Source organism: Salvia miltiorrhiza, chromosome 6 (assembly GCF_028751815.1).
Source record: "Salvia miltiorrhiza cultivar Shanhuang (shh) chromosome 6, IMPLAD_Smil_shh, whole genome shotgun sequence".
In the NCBI taxonomy this organism is placed as follows: Eukaryota; Viridiplantae; Streptophyta; class Magnoliopsida; order Lamiales; family Lamiaceae; genus Salvia; species Salvia miltiorrhiza.
In genome coordinates this window covers 7,677,522-7,697,270 of record NC_080392.1, presented here as the reverse complement: position 1 = coordinate 7,697,270, position 19,749 = coordinate 7,677,522, and the positions used below count along the sequence as shown (strand labels likewise).

The 19,749-nt window shown below is 35.0% G+C and overlaps 4 protein-coding genes across 14 annotated transcripts in view; 2 read left to right on the top strand and 2 right to left on the bottom strand.

Annotated features, from left to right (window-relative positions):
- Window positions 1-17,115, bottom strand: part of LOC130988355 (uncharacterized) — a 34,147-nt gene extending 17,032 nt beyond the window's left edge. For 2 of the 5 annotated variants that reach the window (XM_057912168.1, XM_057912179.1), the window contains exons 1-2: window positions 16,892-16,949; window positions 15,717-15,778 (exon numbers count right to left, since the gene is read on the bottom strand). The gene's annotated coding sequence lies outside the window, so the exon portion shown is untranslated. Of the gene's footprint in view, window positions 1-15,716; window positions 15,779-16,028; window positions 16,051-16,600; window positions 16,659-16,891; window positions 16,950-17,058 lie in introns of those variants that run through there. The other 3 variants (XM_057912177.1, XM_057912170.1, XM_057912178.1) reach the window with 3 other exon arrangements.
- On the top strand, window positions 2,423-5,106 carry LOC130988354 (uncharacterized). Of its 3 annotated transcripts, none has more exons than XM_057912167.1 (4): window positions 2,423-2,732; window positions 3,219-3,457; window positions 3,695-3,843; window positions 4,505-5,106. In XM_057912167.1, exons 1-4 carry the CDS (start codon window positions 2,554-2,556, stop codon window positions 4,562-4,564), a joined length of 627 nt encoding a protein of 208 aa, XP_057768150.1. In that variant the 5' UTR covers window positions 2,423-2,553; the 3' UTR covers window positions 4,565-5,106. The 3 variants fall into 3 exon arrangements, with proteins under 3 accessions (XP_057768150.1, XP_057768149.1, XP_057768148.1); XM_057912166.1 differs by having other exon boundaries at window positions 2,424-2,732; window positions 3,695-3,752; XM_057912165.1 differs by having other exon boundaries at window positions 2,496-2,732; window positions 4,500-5,106.
- On the bottom strand, window positions 8,105-16,971 carry LOC130988352 (uncharacterized). 5 transcript variants are annotated; one of them, XM_057912160.1, is made up of 7 exons: window positions 16,892-16,971; window positions 15,717-15,778; window positions 13,315-13,405; window positions 10,464-10,703; window positions 9,740-9,978; window positions 9,354-9,502; window positions 8,105-8,697 (listed from the first exon to the last, which is right to left on the bottom strand). In XM_057912160.1, the coding sequence occupies exons 4-7, from the start codon at window positions 10,640-10,642 to the stop codon at window positions 8,464-8,466; spliced, it is 801 nt and encodes a 266-aa protein (XP_057768143.1). In that variant the 5' UTR covers window positions 10,643-10,703; window positions 13,315-13,405; window positions 15,717-15,778; window positions 16,892-16,971; the 3' UTR covers window positions 8,105-8,463. The 5 variants fall into 5 exon arrangements, with proteins under 5 accessions (XP_057768143.1, XP_057768147.1, XP_057768146.1 ...); XM_057912164.1 differs by having other exon boundaries at window positions 8,105-8,692; XM_057912163.1 differs by lacking the exon at window positions 16,892-16,971 and adding an exon at window positions 16,029-16,049.
- On the top strand, window positions 13,893-17,368 carry LOC130990432 (uncharacterized). The gene is made up of 2 exons (XM_057914665.1): window positions 13,893-14,033; window positions 17,099-17,368. The coding sequence occupies exons 1-2, from the start codon at window positions 13,893-13,895 to the stop codon at window positions 17,366-17,368; spliced, it is 411 nt and encodes a 136-aa protein (XP_057770648.1).
- Window positions 17,369-19,749: the final 2,381 nt, after the last annotated feature.

Genomic DNA, 19,749 nt, shown 5'->3' with positions numbered 1-19,749 from the left:
GTTATCGGAAGCATGAAACCGAACTTGTGATCCTAAGGCTTAGAATGTTGTTGATTGATTAATATCACTTGATTTTTGTCTTTCTTCACTCAAAGGGCGTTCCCCGACTTTTTATCCTATTATTTGAATCCCACAAGGTTCTTTCCTTGTTTATTTCTATGATTTTAGTCGCACCTCGATTATAGTTTATTCCTTCAAGAATTGGGGTGTGACACTATATGTGGAGCCTAAGTCATATGTCTTTAAGGTGATCAAAATCGATAAAGAGGTGATGGAGGTGTTGGGCTTCCTATGTAGTTCTAACGAATCTTTAAACGTTTTTGTGGAGGGTGGGATTAGGTCAGATGTTGGGGAAAATGATGGGGAGGGTTATTGGGTAGATGATGGGTTAGAGTCTGGGGCAGGTGATGGGGAATATCAGCCTTCTCTTAAAGAGGTACTCTCAAACTTATCTACTATAGATTCAAGTGGAGGGGATTGCGTGCTTCAAATGTATGATGGAGGAGTAACCAGTGACTCCAAGAGTGAATATATGCCCTCTAACGAGGAATAAACTGATGAGGATGATGATCCTAATAGGGAACGTGTATAGATGATGAAGAATATTTGGATGTTAGGTAAAAAAAAGAAGGATAAAGGTCCTGCTACTTGGGTTGGGGAGTTAATAGAGAAGTGTCAGTATGAAAAAGATGAAGAAAATGTATCAAAGTATGAGAAATCTAATGAAGATGTTAATATCATTGAGAATGACAGGGTGAAGGGAAGATGGTAAGACCTAAGAAGAAAAAGAGTAGGTGTGATCCAAATTTTGATAAGAAACAACTTGATATCACGCTAGAGCTCAGATTTGCAGATGGGCATGAGTGTAAGGTAGCTTTAACAAGTTGGGTAATTGCAAATGGGAAGTTTATTCAATTTAGGAGAGTATCACAAGATCAATGTGAGGCTATTTGTAAGCCTACATGTCCATGGGGGGGCTTTATGCCTATGTTTTTAAAAAGGGGTTCATTAGGTATTTGAATGAGGAACCATCAATCTATGTCTGTGAATACTACACAGTTAGTAGGTACTTGCAGGCATGCAAATATGCTTTGGAATGATGAGCCGTTGTGGCCACAATGTGATAATGTGATGGTGACAACTTAACATCAACCGAATGATTTATTCAACTTAACATCAACTGATATAGTCCTAATGTGATATTCCTAATTCTACATTCAATCCCTTACAACTTAACATCAAATGAACTTGACAAATCTTCATTCTTCACCATGGAAGCTTCAATTCCATGACCTTCATAGCCTTCAAATCCATTATAATTGTTCAATGCAACATCTTTTTTCATTTCTCATTTTGTTAAAATCAATTGATACATTTAGGATAATATGTATTGATTTGTTGTTAGGTGATGTATATAAATGAGAAGACACTATTTTTTGTGGACGTACCAAAACGATAAATGTAGACCATTTTTATGGGACATATGAAATATATTTTTTTTTCTTAGAAAATATAATCATTTGCAATGATTTATGCCCTTTTTAATATATATATATATATATATATATATATATATATATATATATATACTATTTTATATTATGTAATATAAATTTCCATTTTCATTGACTTACTTTGTATTTTATTTTATATCACTTAATATATATTTAAAATTATATACTACTCCTATTATGTATGATAAATACGTATGAATAATCGGTCCGTGCACTGTACACTCGAATGCACTATACATCCGAGTGCACAGTCACATCAATTTATATATTACACGTATTATGTATCATAAATACGTAGAAATAATTGGACCGTGCGTAGCAATAGTATAATCAAGATAACAAATTGTTCGGTGGGATGATGTATATAAAATAATTATTTTATATTTTATGACATACATAAAAAATCTAAACTTTTCTTTTTTATTATTTAAATAAATAATAAAAAAATTGATATGTAGAATCTAAAACTTTTTTTTTCATAAGCCCAATACTTATTTAATGCTTTTAGTCCGATTAATTACTTGATCTTGGGCCTTCATATTTTGTTGTGGGCCAAATTAAAATAATAATAAAAAAAAAACTATGAAATTTGGTCCATATGTAGAATTACTTTATATGCACACATATTTTTTATGTTTTTTTAAATATTTTTAATATGTAAGTTACCCATTTAATTATTTAATGCTTTAAGTTTATAAAAGAAAATATAATTCTAAATATATATTCGATACAATATCAAAGTTCTTCCGTATATCATTTTGTAGACTCAAAGTGCTTACATATATCATTTGCGGTGTCATTTGCGGTGCCGGCGTAAGAAAAAATCGGTCACCGAAACTAATTTGAAACAAAAATAAAACGTTATGGAAGTCGATTTTTTAGATCTGGAGCAAAAATCAATTACCCCATAATATAAAAATATAATTCAATCATTTATGACATGTGACATCCGGTTCATGTCACGACTTTGAATTGCAGAACCAATTTGGCGCCGGCAATCGGCTGTTCCGACCGCAAAAACCTCCGTTTTCTAGTATTCATGGCGGCATCTCAGGCAAGAAACGCTGGGCTGCCGATAATCAATTTTCTCCGGTTGAAAGGAGTGTCCATTTTGCAGCAATTGCATTTGGAAGAGAGGCTGCTGCGGACTTCGTCTGAAAACTGGTGCATCATCAACGACGAAACAACCCGCCCCACCATCGTCATGGGTGTTTCAGGGTCAGTAATCAGAAAATCTTGTCCTTTAATATAGTTCCCTCTACTTAATGTTCAATGTGCTTGCTGTTTTTATAAGCAGTTAATTCAATTGGATTTTGCTTTGTAGATTGAGTTAAAGCACAATAAATTGTTGTTATTTTTAGGTTTGAGATCAATCAGATTAGTCATTCAATCTTCACAAGCATCTAGTTCTTTCTATTTCCCAACTAATTCCGTCTCGATTTCATCTAATTGCAATTGCCTTTTGCGATAGTTCTTAGGGCTTAATTTTATTTGGGGGAGGCTTTAAAAAATTATGATGGGGTTTTCCCAGAATGGCTAACTTGGTGATTGAACTAGTTCTGATAATTGCCTTCATTATTGAGCTGCTGGGTGGATTTGGTGGTTACTGGTTTGATATGGTCTTGTTGAAGTTTTAAGTTTGATGAAATGATCACGAGCTAGAATGCAAACAAATTGATGTGCGCGGAAAAAATATTCTGATAGGAAACCTAAGGAACTTCTTGAAACTGATGCTGTTCTAAGAGATGAAATTCCAGTCATCCGAAGGTTTACAGGAGGTGGTACTGTTATTGTTGATCAGGGTACTATTTTCGTATCGTTTATATGCAACAAGGATGCTATTCCAGGTTTACAATCGTATCCTCGACCTATCATGTCATGGAGCAGCCTAATATATAAGAACATGTTTCAAGGAATCGGGGAGTTTGGCCTTCGAGAGAATGGTATGTATATATATAGTACCCGGCCTCTATCATATGATGCTCCTAAAGTCCTATAACTAGATGGTAATTGTCTTGAGTGAGAAGGCACTAGATAGATTGATTCAGTTCCAGGTACATCAATGTATCAAATTCTATAAAATGAAGAAAATATGAATATGCTCAGTTGGTATATATCTCTCAGCAGCATTAAGTTGGATATGAATTTGATATGCTCCTTGCACTGCTCATTTTTAACAGATTACGTGCTTGGCAACCGCAAGTTTGGTGGAAATGCTCAGTCTATTACCAAAAATAGGTGGGTTCACCATACTTCCTTTTTATGGGATTATGAGGTCGGTAACATGGGTTATCTGAAAATGCCAACACGAGTTCCTGAATATCGACAGGTGGGGTTATACTTTAAAACATTTTCCATTCATCCCCTAACAAAGCTGTTTCATTTAAGCCATTCTTGGATTCTTCAAATCTCTGTAGACTGTGTAGATCTCTTCATGATTTTGATGATTTATGCCTCTCATAATTCCCTTGGCTATTTTTGCATTCTATGTAGAAATGAGTATGTTGCCTATAGAGTTATTAGATTTTCAGAAACTACTCGTTTCTAATGTATTTTCCCTTGGAAATTTCAAATGTATGACTTTATACAGTGGCTAGGCTATAAGAGTAAAGGAGATTACGTAGACCCACCCTTAGCTATGCATAAAGACTCTGTCTTCTGCTAAGAGATTTGTATACTGTCTAACGAGGGTACTTGAATTGATAACTAATGTTGTGATATTTTGGGGTCACATACAATCTATTAAGTACAGGCATTTTTCCAATAACCGGAGCTAAATTGTAAATTTGTAATGTGAATGAATGATGATGAATGGAAGATTGATTATGCAGCTTTCGTGTTTGCATCTATGTTGCTAGATCATTTGCTAACTGCATTGAAAACAATAGTCTAACCCCTGCTGTGTGAATTTGCAACTTATCTCGAAATGCTGCAAAAAGAGAGTTTAACTGTAAATTTGTAATTTGGCTTGTTCTTTGTGTTAAGGCCAGGAACCATGTGGAGTTTATATGCCGCTTGAAGGAGTTCATGTCAAGGTCAGATTTCATTAATGGAACCACGGATGCAGTTGCCGCCTATTTTGCATTGAGATCACCCGATGCAGACGATATCCAGAATCATTCCTCTCAATTTGAGCCGTCCAGTAAGCTATTAACTCGACAGGAACTCGGAGATGAAGCCTCTATTGACCTCGTAGGTACCGTCTCTCAGGCGTTGTGATATAAAGCACTGGGGGATGAGGTGAGGCTCAATCTTTTCACTGAATGTGTCTTAAATATAATTTCTATGGATTTTAACCTTTTTTTTAAGTTGGGGGATAGAGGGATTGAGATTAGTAGTATGATCATCCACCCTCTTATAAAGAGGGAAAATACCATTGAGATACAATGCTAAGGTGTATGAATTTTAACCCTTGAATGGTATCACACTAGATTCCTTTATTGTGTTGTGGCACTTCATTTTGGATTTGCTTTTGCTTCTAGATAGTTTAGAAGGCCCACACAAACACAATTTCATGTCCCAAAACTTGGCTGAGACAATTCCAAGAATTTTTATTAGTGTGTTTTGTTGAATTTGAAAATTTCTTGAGATATTTTTGGCAACATCTCCACTTGTGCAACAAGCAAGATTGCCTAAGATTGTTACTCAAATATTATCTAACTATTATATGTTAAAAGGATACGTATTTAATATTTGCAAACAATTTCAATACTTTAAATATCTTTAAAAAAATAGTGCCTAAATACACGAACTTTGGATTCATTTTAATTTTTCTCACGAACTTTGAAAGTTGTCAAAACATACATGAACTTTGATTCATTTTATCTTTTTTTTTCACGAAATATATTGTTATAAAAAATGATTCAAATAATTCTTTTATTTTAATTTTTTTTCTTCAAAATAACGTTATGTTGATTACGAAATAGTATATTTAAAAAAAATTATCATGTCACTAATGAATAATTGTCATTTGTCGTTAACTAAATTAATTAAATTAGCTAGTTAAAATAATTATTGGATTATTTTAATAATAATATATTTCGTTGGAAAAAATAAAATGAGCCAAAAGTTCGCTCCAATAACCGTTAAAAAAATTACTCATGATTGTTCAATGTTTAAACCATTCTGGACCAAGAAATGGGACAGAACCGACCGGCCCAAGCCCAATATAATAGATACAAACAAGCCCAAACTCTAGATTTTTTCGCACTATATCTATCGAAACAATCAATTCATAAACTATGTATATAAATTTCGGATTATCCAAAAACACAAGACCTATCTAATCATTCTTCATCTTCATTTTCCAGCAATGATTTTCCAACTATTTCCATTGCAATCAAACAAAATTCTCTCTCGTATATTCGCATCGCAGAAATATTGAACGCCAAATGTCAATTTCAAACCAAACTAAAAAAGATTTCTAACTTTTTCCAATCTAAGTTTGGTTTGAAATTGACATTTGGCGTTCAATATTTCTGCGATGCGAATATACGAGAGAGAGAATTTTGTTTGATTGCAATGGAAATAGTTGGAAAATCATTGCTGGAAAATGAAGATGAAGAATGATTGGATAGGTCTTGTGTTTTTGGATAATCCGAAATTTAGGGGGGTGTATTCGTTGTGGAATTTAATGGATTTCTATGGATTTTAAAAGTCTGGGTGTATTCGTTCAAGACTTTTAAAAGTCTGCAGAAATCTGGGTGTTTTCGTTCAAGACTTTTAAAAGTCCATATAAATCTGGGTGTATTCGTTTCAGACTTTTTAAAATCCATACAAATCTAGATGTATTCGTTATTCCATTGACTTAAAATCCGGAATGACTTTCATGGATTTCATCCAAAAAATACACACGACGAAATCCGGCCAAGAACCACGAGAATTGAAATCCATGAAGTTTTGAGCGAGCGCTGAGTTCCAGCACCCGCGGCCAAGAAGCCAGCGAGCGCTGGAACTCAGCCACCGTTGAGAGAGTCCAGCAGACGGAGGATTTGAGCGTGCGCTGGGTTCCCAGCGGCCGCTGGGTTGCAGCGGTCGCTGTGCCCAGGAACACCGCAACAGATTCGACATCATGGCGTTGTTTAATTGGTAGCAACAGATTCATTAAAGCCCAACTCGAGAAATCAAGAAACTACCAAAATTATGCCCGCTGGCAACTCATCTTCAACTGCAATGCAATTCAGAAAATCGTGTACCCGGATTGAAGCGATGCTCTAGGCTCTCCTGCTTGGATGACCCATTTTTTGATCCTTCCCCAATAGACGATCCAACCAATAATCATCTCACCAAAGGTAGTATTGTTGTGGGTCAATGTAATGGGCTGTTGTGCATTCTGAAGCAACCAGGGTGTTTTTTCTTGTGGAATCCAGCCACAAGAATCTCCATCGAATTACCCAAACTAGACCTTGAAATAATCAAATATGGGTTTGGTTGGGATGAGCAAAGTGATGCATACAAGGTGTTTGCTGTTTTGTTTAGCCATGATGAGAATGAGTGGATAGGTAATGTTTATAATACCAAGACAAATTCATGGAAAACAGTAGAGCACGGGAGTCTTGATTCGAATTATGAAGCTGGGGAATATGTATGTGGAAAGCTTCACTGGGTCACAGGGGAAGATTATATTGAATCATTTGACTTGAAGAGTGAGTTGTTTGATATGATAAAGCTACCGCTGGGTTCCCAGCGCTCGCTGGGTTTCAAGCGGTGCTGGGACTCAGCGAGCGTTGGTTTTCATGGATTTCAATTCCACAATTATCCCCTGAAATCTTTGAAAATCAGTGAAAATCGGGGTGAAATCCAACCACGAATTCTTTGATAGTCGTCTCGAATCTATGTGAATTCCATGGAATTTAAATTGCATGGACTTTTTAAAGTCTGTGGAAATCCACAACGAATACACCCCCCTTAATATACATAGTTTATGAATTGATTGTTTCGATAGATATAGTGCGAAAAAATCTAGAGTTTGGGCTTGTTTGTATCTATTATATTGGGCTTGGGCCGGTCGGTTCTGCCCCATTTCTTGGCCCAGAATGGTTTAAACATTGAACAATCATGAGTAATTTTTTTAACGGTTATTGGAGCGAACTTTTGGCTCATTTGATTTTTTCCAACGAAATATATTATTATTAAAATAATCCAATAATTCTTTTAACTAGCTAATTTAATTAATTTAGTTAACGACAAATGACAATTATTCATTAGTGACATGATAATTTTTTTTAAATATACTATTTCGTAATCAACATAACGTTATTTTGAAGAAAAAAAATTAAAATAAAAGAATTATTTGAATAATTTTTTATAACAATATATTTCGTGAAAAAAAAAAGATAAAATGAATCAAAGTTCATGTATGTTTTGACAACTTTCAAAGTTCGTGAGAAAAATTAAAATGAATCCAAAGTTCGTGTATTTAAGCACTATTTTTTTAAAGATATTTAAAGTATTGAAATTGTTTGCAAATATTAAATACGTATCCTTTTAACATATAAAAGTTAGATAATATTTGAGTAACAATCTTAGGCAATCTTGCTTGTTGCACAAGTGGAAGATATCGAAGATGTTGCCAAAAATATCTCAAGAAATTTTCAAATTCAACAAAACACACTAATAAAAATTCTTTGAATTGTCTCAGCCAAGTTTTGGGACATGAAATTGTGTTTGTGTGGGCCTTCTAAACTATCTAGAAGCAAAAGCAAATCCAAAATGAAGTGCCACAACACAATAAAGGAATCTAGTGTGATACCATTCAAGGGTTAAAATTCATACACCTTAGCATTGTATCTCAATGGTATTTTCCCTCTTTATAAGGGTGGATGATCATACTACTAATCTCAATCCCTCTATCCCCCAACTTAAAAAAAAGGTTAAAATCCATAGAAATTATTTTTAAGACACATTCAGTGAAAAGATTGAGCCTCACCTCATCCCCCAGTGCTTTATATCACAACGCCTGAGAGACGGTACCTACGAGGTCAATAGAGGCTTCATCTCCGAGTTCCTGTCGAGTTAATAGCTTACTGGACGGCTCAAATTGAGAGGAATGATTCTGGATATCGTCTGCATCGGGTGATCTCAATGCAAAATAGGCGGCAACTGCATCCGTGGTTCCATTAATGAAATCTGACCTTGACATGAACTCCTTCAAGCGGCATATAAACTCCACATGGTTCCTGGCCTTAACACAAAGAACAAGCCAAATTACAAATTTACAATTAAACTCTCTTTTTGCAGCATTTCGAGATAAGTTGCAAATTCACACGGCAGGGTTAGACTATTGTTTTCAATGCAGTTAGCAAATGATCTAGCAACATAGATGCAAACACGAAAGCTGCATAATCAATCTTCCATTCATCATCATTCATTCACATTACAAATTTACAATTTAGCTCCGGTTACTGGAAAAATGCCTGGACTTAATAGATTGTATGTGACCCCAAAATATCACAACATTAGTTATCAATTCAAGTACCCTCCTTAGACAGTATACAAATCTCTTAGCAGAAGACAGAGTCTTTATTGCATAGCTAAGGGTGGGTCTACGTAATCTCCTTTACTCTTATAGCCTAGCCACTGTATAAAGTCATACATTTGAAATTTCTAAGGGAAAATACATTAGAATCGAGTAGTTTCTGAAAATCTAATAACTCTATAGGCAACATACTCATTTCTACATAGAATGCAAAAATAGCCAAGGGAATTATGAGAGGCATAAATCATCAAAATCATGAAGAGATCTACACAGACTACAGAGATTTGAAGAATCCAAGAATGGATTAAATGAAACAGCTTTGTTAGGGGATGAATGGAAAATGTTTTAAAGTATAACCCCACCTGTCGATATTCAGGAACTCGTGTTGGCATTTTCAGATAACCCATGTTACCGACCTCATAATCCCATAAAAAGGAAGTATGGTGAACCCACCTATTTTTGGTAATAGACTGAGCATTTCCACCAAACTTGCGGTTGCCAAGCACGTAATCTGTTAAAAATGAGCAGTGCAAGGAGCATATCAAATTCATATCCAACTTAATGCTGCTGAGAGATATATACCAACAGAGCATATTCATATTTTCTTCATTTTATAGAATTTGATACATTGATGTACCTGGAACTGAATCAATCTATCTAGTGCCTTCTCACTCAAGACAATTACCATCTAGTTATAGGACTTTAGGAGCATCATATGATAGAGGCCGGGTACTATATATATACATACCATTCTCTCGAAGGCCAAACTCCCCGATTCCTTGAAACATGTTCTTATATATTAGGCTGCTCCATGACATGATAGGTCGAGGATACGATTGTAAACCTGTAATAGCATCCTTGTTGCATATAAACGATACGAAAATAGTGCCCTGATCAACAATAACAGTACCACCTCCTGTAAACCTTCGGATGACTGGAATTTCATCTCTTAGAACAGCATCAGTTTCAAGAAGTTCCTTAGGTTTCCTATCAGAATATTTTTCCGCGCACGTCAATTTGTTTGCATTCTAGCTCGTGATCATTTCATCAAACTTAAAACTTCAACAAGACAATATCAAACCAGTAACCACCAAATCCACCCAGCAGCTCAATAATGAAGGCAATTATCAGAATTAGTTTAATCACCAAGTTAGCCATTCTGGGAAAACCCCATCATAATTTTTTAAAGCCTCCCCCAAATAAAATTAAGCCCTAAGAACTATCGCTAAAGGCAATTGCAATTAGATGAAATCGAGACGGAATTAGTTGGGAAATAGAAAGAACTAGATGCTTGTGAAGATTGAATGACTAATCTGATTGATCTCAAACCTAAAAATAACAACAATTTATTGTGCTTTAACCCAATCTACAAAGCAAAATCCAATTGAATTAACTGCTTATTAAAACAGCAAGCACATTGAACATTAAGTAGAGGGAACTATATTAAAGGACAAGATTTTCTGATTACTGACCCTGAAACACCCATGACGATGGTGGGGCAGGTTGTTCCGTCGTTGATGATGCACCAGTTTTCAGACGAAGTCCGCAGCAGCCTCTCTTCCAAATGCAATTGCTGCAAAATGGACACTCCTTTCAACCGGAGAAGATTGATCATCGGCAGCCCAGCGTTTCTTGCCTGAGATGCCGCCATGAATACTAGAAAACGGAGGTTTTTGCGGTCGAAACAGCCGATTGCCGGCGCCAAATTGGTTCTGCAATTCAAAGTCGTGACATGAACCGAATGTCACATGTCATAAATGATTGAATTATAATTTTATATTTTGGGGTAATTGTTTTTTGCGCAAGATCTAAAAAATCGACTTCCATAACGTTTTATTTTTGTTTCAAATTAGTTTCGGTGACCGATTTTTTCTTACGCCGGCACCGCAAATTACACCGTGGTATTCAATTCAGATTCTTAAGGATTGTTTCAATTCCGATTTTTAAGGATTCTACAGGATTTTTTTGGATTTTAGAAATCTAAAGGTATTCAATTCAGATTCTTATAAATCCTTAAAAATCTTGTGGTTTTCAATTAGGACTTTTAAGATTCCATCCAAATCTAATGGTATTGAAAATTTCATTGACTTCTAAGGATTCTAATTATTGATAGACTTCTTAGGATTTTAAATGCCCTAGTATAAATAAAAAATCCCTGCAGAAATCTCTACTCTTCCCACAAGATTTTGACGTATTGCCTCCCTCACAGAGAAAGACGAAAATCTGCAAACGAATTGACCGCTTCCTCATTTTTCTTCTCTTGTTCTCTGATAACAAAGATACATAGTATTTGTTTTTTTCCTGTAGCGATTGTTTTGTATTTGTGTGGATTTGTTGTTGTACGTTGCTTCCATAGTAATTTTGATTCGATTTTCTTTTGCAAGCAATACAAGCACGCATGGCCGTCTATGGTTTTTTCTGTCCTTGTAGTACCTAATTGTGTTGTGATGGTCCTTTAAGGTATAACTTTGAGTTTGTGGCTATGAATAAACTAGTATTATACCCGTGCTCCGCACGATCCAAGGAGTATATAGAATTGTAAAAAGAAAAAAAAAAGTGATATAAAACATACCCGTGCTTCGCACGACATATATAATAAGAGTAACATACCCGCACTTCGCACGACATGAATATTCATACGTATTTGTGAAGTATAATAGTGGAACATAATACAAACACTACAAAAAAACAATTGATTACCGGCGGCGTCTGCCGTCGGTAATTTCGAAGCGGCCGCCAGAAAATGAACTACCGGCAACATTACTGGCAGCGTGACGCCGCCAGTAGATTTCTCGTGGTAACACGATTACCGACGGCAAAACACGCTGGCGGTAATTACTGGCAGCGCTACCGCCGTTAGAATTCGTCGGTGAACGGCAGAGAACTGCTAGAGGATTACCGGCGGCGTGTTTGCCACTGGTAATCTTCACCGGACGGCGGCGGTTTTTTCCGCCGGAGACTGTGACCGTCGGTATTTTTTTTGAAATTTATTTATTTATTTATTTATTTATTCCGTATTGCATAAGTTAGACGAACTTCCCAATCGGTCACCCATCTTAGTTGTGCTCTACTCCTCATCATTTTTAAAAACACGCCCGCCCATATTACATAATAATTGGCAATATTATTTTGTAAATAATATATTAATAGATATTTTGCTACATCATCCATATTTTGAAAAATATAACAAACAACTTTCTAACATTAAGTAAGTTTTTTATATTAAATATTAGTACTAAAACTCTAGGTTTGTAATGATAGTTAATATGTGATATACCGTTTTATTATATCTTATATTTCAGATTTTTAATATTTCATATTTGTATTAATTTAAGTTTTAATAATTCAGATTTGTAATACGATTACTGTTTTATTATATCTTATACAAAAACAATCGAGCAAAATATCACTTGGTATTTTAACAACACTACGACCACTTTTTAGATCATCAATGATTTAAAACAACACTATGACAATCCTTTAGATCACCAATGATTTAAAACAACACTATCACCAATTACTAGTGATATTTTTTTCTTGTGGTTGTGGTATTTGTGGATTGAGAATATTTGAGACTACGATATGTGTTCGTATATAAATTCTTAAGTTTTATATCTAAAATTTGAGTGTAAAATAGGAAAAAAATAAATTTTACGGTTCGGCGGGTCAGACCCGGACCGAACCAAACCCGATGTTTGGGTTCGGTCCGGTCCTGGATCGGTCCTCTCTTAAAATTCGGTCTGAGTTGGTCCAAATTTTCAAAATTTTTGGTCCATCAAACTCGATGAGTCGGTCCGTATCGATTTGTGTCCAACCCGCTGCTCACCCATATTAACAATAATTATTTTATTCTTATATACAATTTTATAAAATAACCATCAATTTACTTTTATAAAGCCGGTGATAATGATTATACTAAACATAATAAATATACTTTATTAATATAACAAAGTAGAAAAAAAGAGGATAAATAAATATGATTATAATTATATTCTATAGTAACTAAACTTATACAACTTCAATGCTAAAAATATAAATTTGTGCCAATGTGTTACACAATATGAATATTTTATATAATTTTTTTGTGTATAACGAAATATCCATATGATAAAGTTATAACTAGTAGATATACATAGTAGTGAATATATTTCATTTTCATTTATTTATATAAGCATGTGGATATATTTCATTTTCATTAATTTTTCATATATTTATGTGAATGCTTTCTTTCATTGTATTTACTGAAAATAATGTAAACAGCCAAGTTACAGAAACTATTTTTTCAACAGTGCATGTGGCGAGACTACGAGTTGATGATAATACCTTATAGTGGTGGAGGTGGCGAAACTGAGAGTGCGTATGAAAGGTGAAGATTTAGGATTGACGTGAGAGATGGTAACATAAAACTGTTAATCTGCAAACAGAAGCAGACAAAGATTGATGCACATATGAGAATACTTATCTGTAACTCTCTAAATCTGCACTAAAATGAGCAAAGTACATCATCCCAACTTGAAATAATATTTTACTTATTTAAAAAACCATAAAAAAATTTATTTATTTAAAAAACCATAAAAAAAATTTATTTATTTAAAAAAACCATAACAAAGACTCATCTTACAAAAACCAATTGTTTTGGCAGCAGGTATCCCTATCGTTCTTCGCCAATTCTGAAGTAGAACCACAACGTTTTTGGGGTTGTTGCGGCAGCCGAGGTCCTGATGCCAACGGTGGCAGCAGCTCTGAGCAAGGCGGCGCTAGCGAGTTGTTAGTGTCGGCGAGCCAACGGCGGCGTCGAACGTCACCGTCTCAGGTGATGACAGCAACGGCACTAGACGACAGCAGAATATCTATGGTTTCAAGAAGGGTGTGCAACTGCGGTGACAAGGCGCCGTGGTTAGATGGCAGTGGGTTTGGCAGGGCGCTGTGCGGGTGGGTTAGTGGATTCATCTTGGGCGACGGAGGAGAAGTTTGAAATTGATGGTGGAGGAAGAAGATCTGAAGATTTAGGTTTGGAGAGGTTGGGCGCCGCTGATGTGCTTGTGAGTAAAAACTCTAGAATGAGTGAGTTGGGGTATTTATAGTATGCATAATTGGGCTTTGTTAGTGTAAGAGAGTTCATGGGCTTGGGATGTGATTAATTTTTAAGATGTAATCTTTTTTTGCAAATGTGATTACCATTTTGAATTTGATTAAAATGTTCAAAACTCCCATGATTTCGACTGATGCTTCTTTGTGTTGCAAATTTTACATTAAAATGAAAAATAAGATTAATCATTGATTCTAAATAATTTACATAATAAACTATAACTAAGATTAAATTGTTAACATCATATAATACAACTTTAGGATTAAATTGTTGAATTATAAGATTATATTGCATAATAAGATTAAATTGTTAACATCATTTATAAATTATAAGATTAATTATTGATTCTCATATTATGAAGTGATCTATTATCTAGGATGAGGGTTACAACTTTAGCAAAAAGTTGTTTCAATTGGAGTTTCAGTGACAAGAAACTATTAACTTTTTGTAAATTAGAAATATTGATCAACAAATATCTTTCAGTCTCGAAAGAAAAGTTATATAAATTTAAATTTGAACCAACCTCAAGGTATTTGATTTTCTATTTAATAATAATCTTGTAGGAGTAGATACTAATTATGATTGAATATGTACCCATACTTCCTCTAATAGATTAAGCATTTTAGTGAAATTTAATAGGGAGATTCGTACCACCATGAACCTCCATAAATGTTAATATATCTAACAGTGTGCTGAGTGCGAGCACTACAACATTATTCGCGATCACCGACGGATTTTTCCGTCGGTAAAACCCAAATTTCCGTCGGTAAAGGTAGATTCCGACGGAGTGCCGACGTCGACAGCTCGACGTTAAAAGACGCGTCGGTAAACAATACACCGACGGATAAAGTTGTCCGTCGGAAATTACCGACGGATCCACGATCGAAAGTCCGTCACCCAATTCTCAGTAGACGACGACTTTATCATCCTGTCGCCGACGGAACACCGACGGACTAGTGCCGGAGCCGCCGTGCGATTGCCGGAAAATTACCGACGGTGTATCCGTCGGTATTCATTTAAAAAAAATTGAAATTATCCAGATTTTAAGTTTCACCTGTTATCGACAATTTACACATATTTTCGAAATCAATCTATTTAACAACAATGATAATTTAAATCAAACTAAAGTCCAATGATAACACACATCCAAGTCAATCCTAATAAGTTTTCAAACATTCAAATGCAATCCTAATAAGTTTTCACATACTACAATCCCAATAAGTTTTCACACACATCCAAGTCTAACATACTACATATTCAAAATAGTAATACACATCAAAGTCAAAGAATATAAAGTCATAATTTATATAATCTACTAGGGGTCGATAAAAAAAACATTCCTTATTTTTTATTTTCTACCAAGTTATCGAACAAATGCCTAAAGGACACAAATTCAAACAAATAACATATACGCGGCTCCAAGCCATCACCACAGCAACAAAATGAGATGGAACACAGTCATCTCCCAACCTAATCTCCATTTACTACCTAGATACATGCTTATCTAATCATGCTCTTCGCCTCTCCCCCACCGGCGATAATACAAACACATAATCATGCTTATACAAATTCAATCAACATATATAATCCTAAATTTTATCAAATAAATTTATAAATAAAATTGAGAAAGACTAACCTTTCAGCAAAATCAAGTGAATATGACAACAAAGTCTGACGGCTGCACAACTATAAGTTGATCTGTAATGAAAATACAAGTATCAATTTAAGGAAATCCTAGTAGTAGTACAAGTAAATATGCAAACTTAATTAATTCTTGAATTAGTTAGTTACTCGTGCAAACTTAATATGCAAAATAATAATATTAGTGTTAATGAAGCAAAATTAAGTCCAACTTAATATCACTATTCGATACAAACAGATCACTAAATATCAAATCTTGCATTTTTAATACTAAGGATAACAAGATCGAAGCAGGCAGCGGAAACACCTGAATAAGGATAACAAGATCACTAAATATCAAACTAGAATTTATTGGGAGACCAAACACGACTTATCAAACATCTCACGTGCTAATGGGAGTAGGGAATAGGGATGGGCTGCTCAAACTGCGCCTGCTTATTGCCATTCAAAATATTCAATATTATCCTAAAATGGCATATTATACATCAATGTTTTATTCATCTATAAATGCCAAAGCAAAACTTAAGTCTACAGCACTAGTATTCGATTACTCCATATTTTAACTTAATAATAACATTCCAATTTCGCTGGTGATTCTACAGAATCTGATTCAAAGTTTCGAAATGTATATAGGTTTGTGAAACAATAGACAGTTTACTACAATAAGATTAATTATTATTATTATTATAAAAAGACTGAACTAGCAAAATACCCATTAATAAAAGATACTAACCACCAACATAAAAAGGAATACAAAAAAGTATTAAGGAATCTGCATTTATCTCTATGGCTATTTAATCTTTATAATATGAAAATGACTATCTTGATATATTTAACTGATAACAAAAAAGTATTAAGGAATCTGCATCAATCACATACCTCAAGGAAATATAACAATTTCATTTCTCCAGTATAATAATAATAATAGAATCCAATACCAAGACAAATTCGACTACATGAGCTCGTATGAAGAAGCCTGCTGAAGCATTTTTCTGTTGGTTTTAAAAAAAAAAATTGAGCTAAGAAAAACCAGTTTATCTGAAAAAACAATGGAGCAGGCTGCTGGATTATCCACTAAATTTTGGACATTTTCAGTATTTACAGCTTAACTTTTGACGTTCTTCTTCTTGAACTTACAAAGACAAATTGAAGATTAGGCAGCGGAAACACCTGAATAAGGATAACAAGATCGAAGCAGGCAGCAGGGAGCGAGAAATCAACGGGAAGAAATGGCGTCCTGCTTTTCAGTGAAAATCCCTACAGATCTAAAATTGCCTTACATTTATTTCTCGAATTATGAGATTTAAATGCGGAAAAGAGTAAATTGTGAAACGGACCTGATTTCTATGACGGAGGAAGCAACCGGAGCCGGCGTAGGTGCAACCGGTGGGAGCGGGGAAAGCACAGGCGGAGGCGGAGAAGCTGGACGAGGTTCGGCCGGCGGAGGGGTTGCGGGTTGCAGTCGGCGGCGGAGAAGCTGGAGCAGGTTCGGCCGGCGGAGGGGTTGCAGGCGGCGGCGGAGAAGCTGCAGGAGGAACGGCCGGCCGAGGGGATGCAGGCGGCGGCGTGCTCACCGGCAGACGAGCGGTGACGGGCGGCGTTGCTGTAGGAGGCGATTTGGGGATTTTGGAGGAATTTGCGAATTAGGGCTGAGATGAGAACTAAAGCAAAAGAGGCTACGCGACTGGTTATTTAAAACAAACTAGTACATCTACCCGAGCATTGCAGGGCGAGCGTTATTTTAAAATAACATTTTACATAAAACTAGTGTATTGCCCGTCGAAATTCGACGGGTACATATTTTCTTGTAATTTATATATTTTATGTTATTTTTATGATAATTATATAAAATAATTTTTTATGTAAATTATTTATATAATTAATTAAATTAATTAAATTAAATTAGTAATACATTTTAAATTATATTAATGTCAACAACTTTTAGCAATTAAATTATTAATTTTGTTGAGATCATAAAAATACCCATTAGTTTTCATATGAAATTTTATAAAAAGTTGACGCGTAAGAAAAAAAAAAAGAGTAGAAATACATATAAATTTGACATAGGTATCATATAATTCCGAACTTCTAAAAGCATAACTAATTATGAAAATAATCTCGTCTGATATTTAAAAGACCATAATTGATTTATCGAACATCGTATCATTTGGAGTTTTAAGACCAACCTCGTCGCAAACTTGACAGATCACCTCTAACTTCTGAGTATCATCTTGTCTAAAACTTGAAAGAGAATCATCTCGTCTAAAACTTGAAAGAGCGTCATCTCGTCTTGAGTTTTGAGCATCATCTCATCTAGAGTTTGAGAGAGCATCATCAAATATGAAATTATATTCAACCATGACTCCAATTGTCAACTATCTAACAAACATAACTCTAACAATTTAGATATTTTATTTATATATGTAATTTTATTAGTTCAAACTCTAGAGAGAAAGGAAAGAGAAGAGTTCTTAAAGCAGTAAAAGAGAGAGCGTGTGCTTTATTTCATCATCGTAGGTATTTATAGGCATTATAGTCGGGGTAAAGTAGTAAATTCGTCTGGTCATCTATTCCGCATGCTCGTCATTAAACTAATTAAGGCTATTATTAGATTATAACTTGTCAGGTCGTTGTCCCCTAATTACAGAGCTGGATTCTGTCCTCATCATCCCGCTCTGTCTAGTAGCTCTGGATTTCCTTCCTTAGGGCAGACCTCTACTCTTTGGCTCCGCTCTGCTAAGTAGCTCCGCCTTCTGGCGAATTGTCTCTAGCGTGTGGCTCCGCGCTCTGGCTCCAATAGCTTAGCTCTGACTCTGGATCTGGCGATTTGGCTCTGGCTCTGACTCTTATGACTTAGCTCTGACTCTGGATCTGGCGACTTGGCTCTGGCTCTGACTTTAATGACTTAGCTCTGGAATCTCTGCTCTGGCAACTTGGCTCTGGCCCTCTGCTCTGGTTAGCTCTGGCTCTGTCAGCTCTGCTCTGGCAACTCTGCTCTGGCTAGCACTGGCTCTGGCATCTCTGCTCTGGCTAGCTATGCTCTGGTATCTCTGCTCTAGCAACGTGGCTCTGACCCTCTGCTCTGGAAGCTCTGCTCTGGCTCTGGCAGCTCTGCTCTGGAAGCTCTGCTCTTTAAGCTTTACTCTAGAACTCAAAATGGTATTATATGGACCCAATCAACTGTAATTTACATATTCCGTCGAAAGGCTTATAACATATCTTTCACAAGTCAGAAACAAATTTTATTCAAATACGAAGCACTAAAATTACACAGTAAAAGGTTTGCTTTGCTCCCTAAACACAACAAAAAAAAGAACAAAAGTACCTTGTGTTGGCTGAAAAAACACGATGAAGCATAAATCATTATTAACTAAGGAATTTATAGCTAAAAATCTAGGTATGCAATTATAGAATTTAACTAAGGAATTATCGACTTTAGAGAGAGAAAATGATTGAGAGAAGAGAGAGACAGTGAAGGGGGAGACGACGCCGACCGGATTCAGGGACGATGGCGATGGGGTGAGGAAGAGGCAGGCGTGAGGAAGAGAGAGGCGTGACTTTTGTTTTAAAAGTGAGAATGAGAATATATAGATTGGATTCTCAAATGCCACGTTGGAGATTGAGATTGAAAAGAAAGAATTTGAGGCCTACCACGTAGGCTAAGGTCTAATCGTATTATAGAATTTATTATTATTATTATTATTATTATTATTATTATTATTATTATTATTATTATTATTATTATTATTATTATTATTATTATTATTATTATAGTAATGGACGAACAGAAACAAATAAAGTTTGCAGAAATGAAAAATATATTTTTCCTCCCTATATAAATAAAATGTATGGATTTATTTTATAAAAAAATAAAAATAAAATTTTAATTATTTTGATAGACATAAAATAAGATTTTGTTTTAAATTAATCAGTTTATAGAATTTGTGCCTTATTATGCAAACATGTAAATCAATGACCGGACCTGTTTATAATTTACATATATGTGCATGTCTCAATTCAAACTTAAT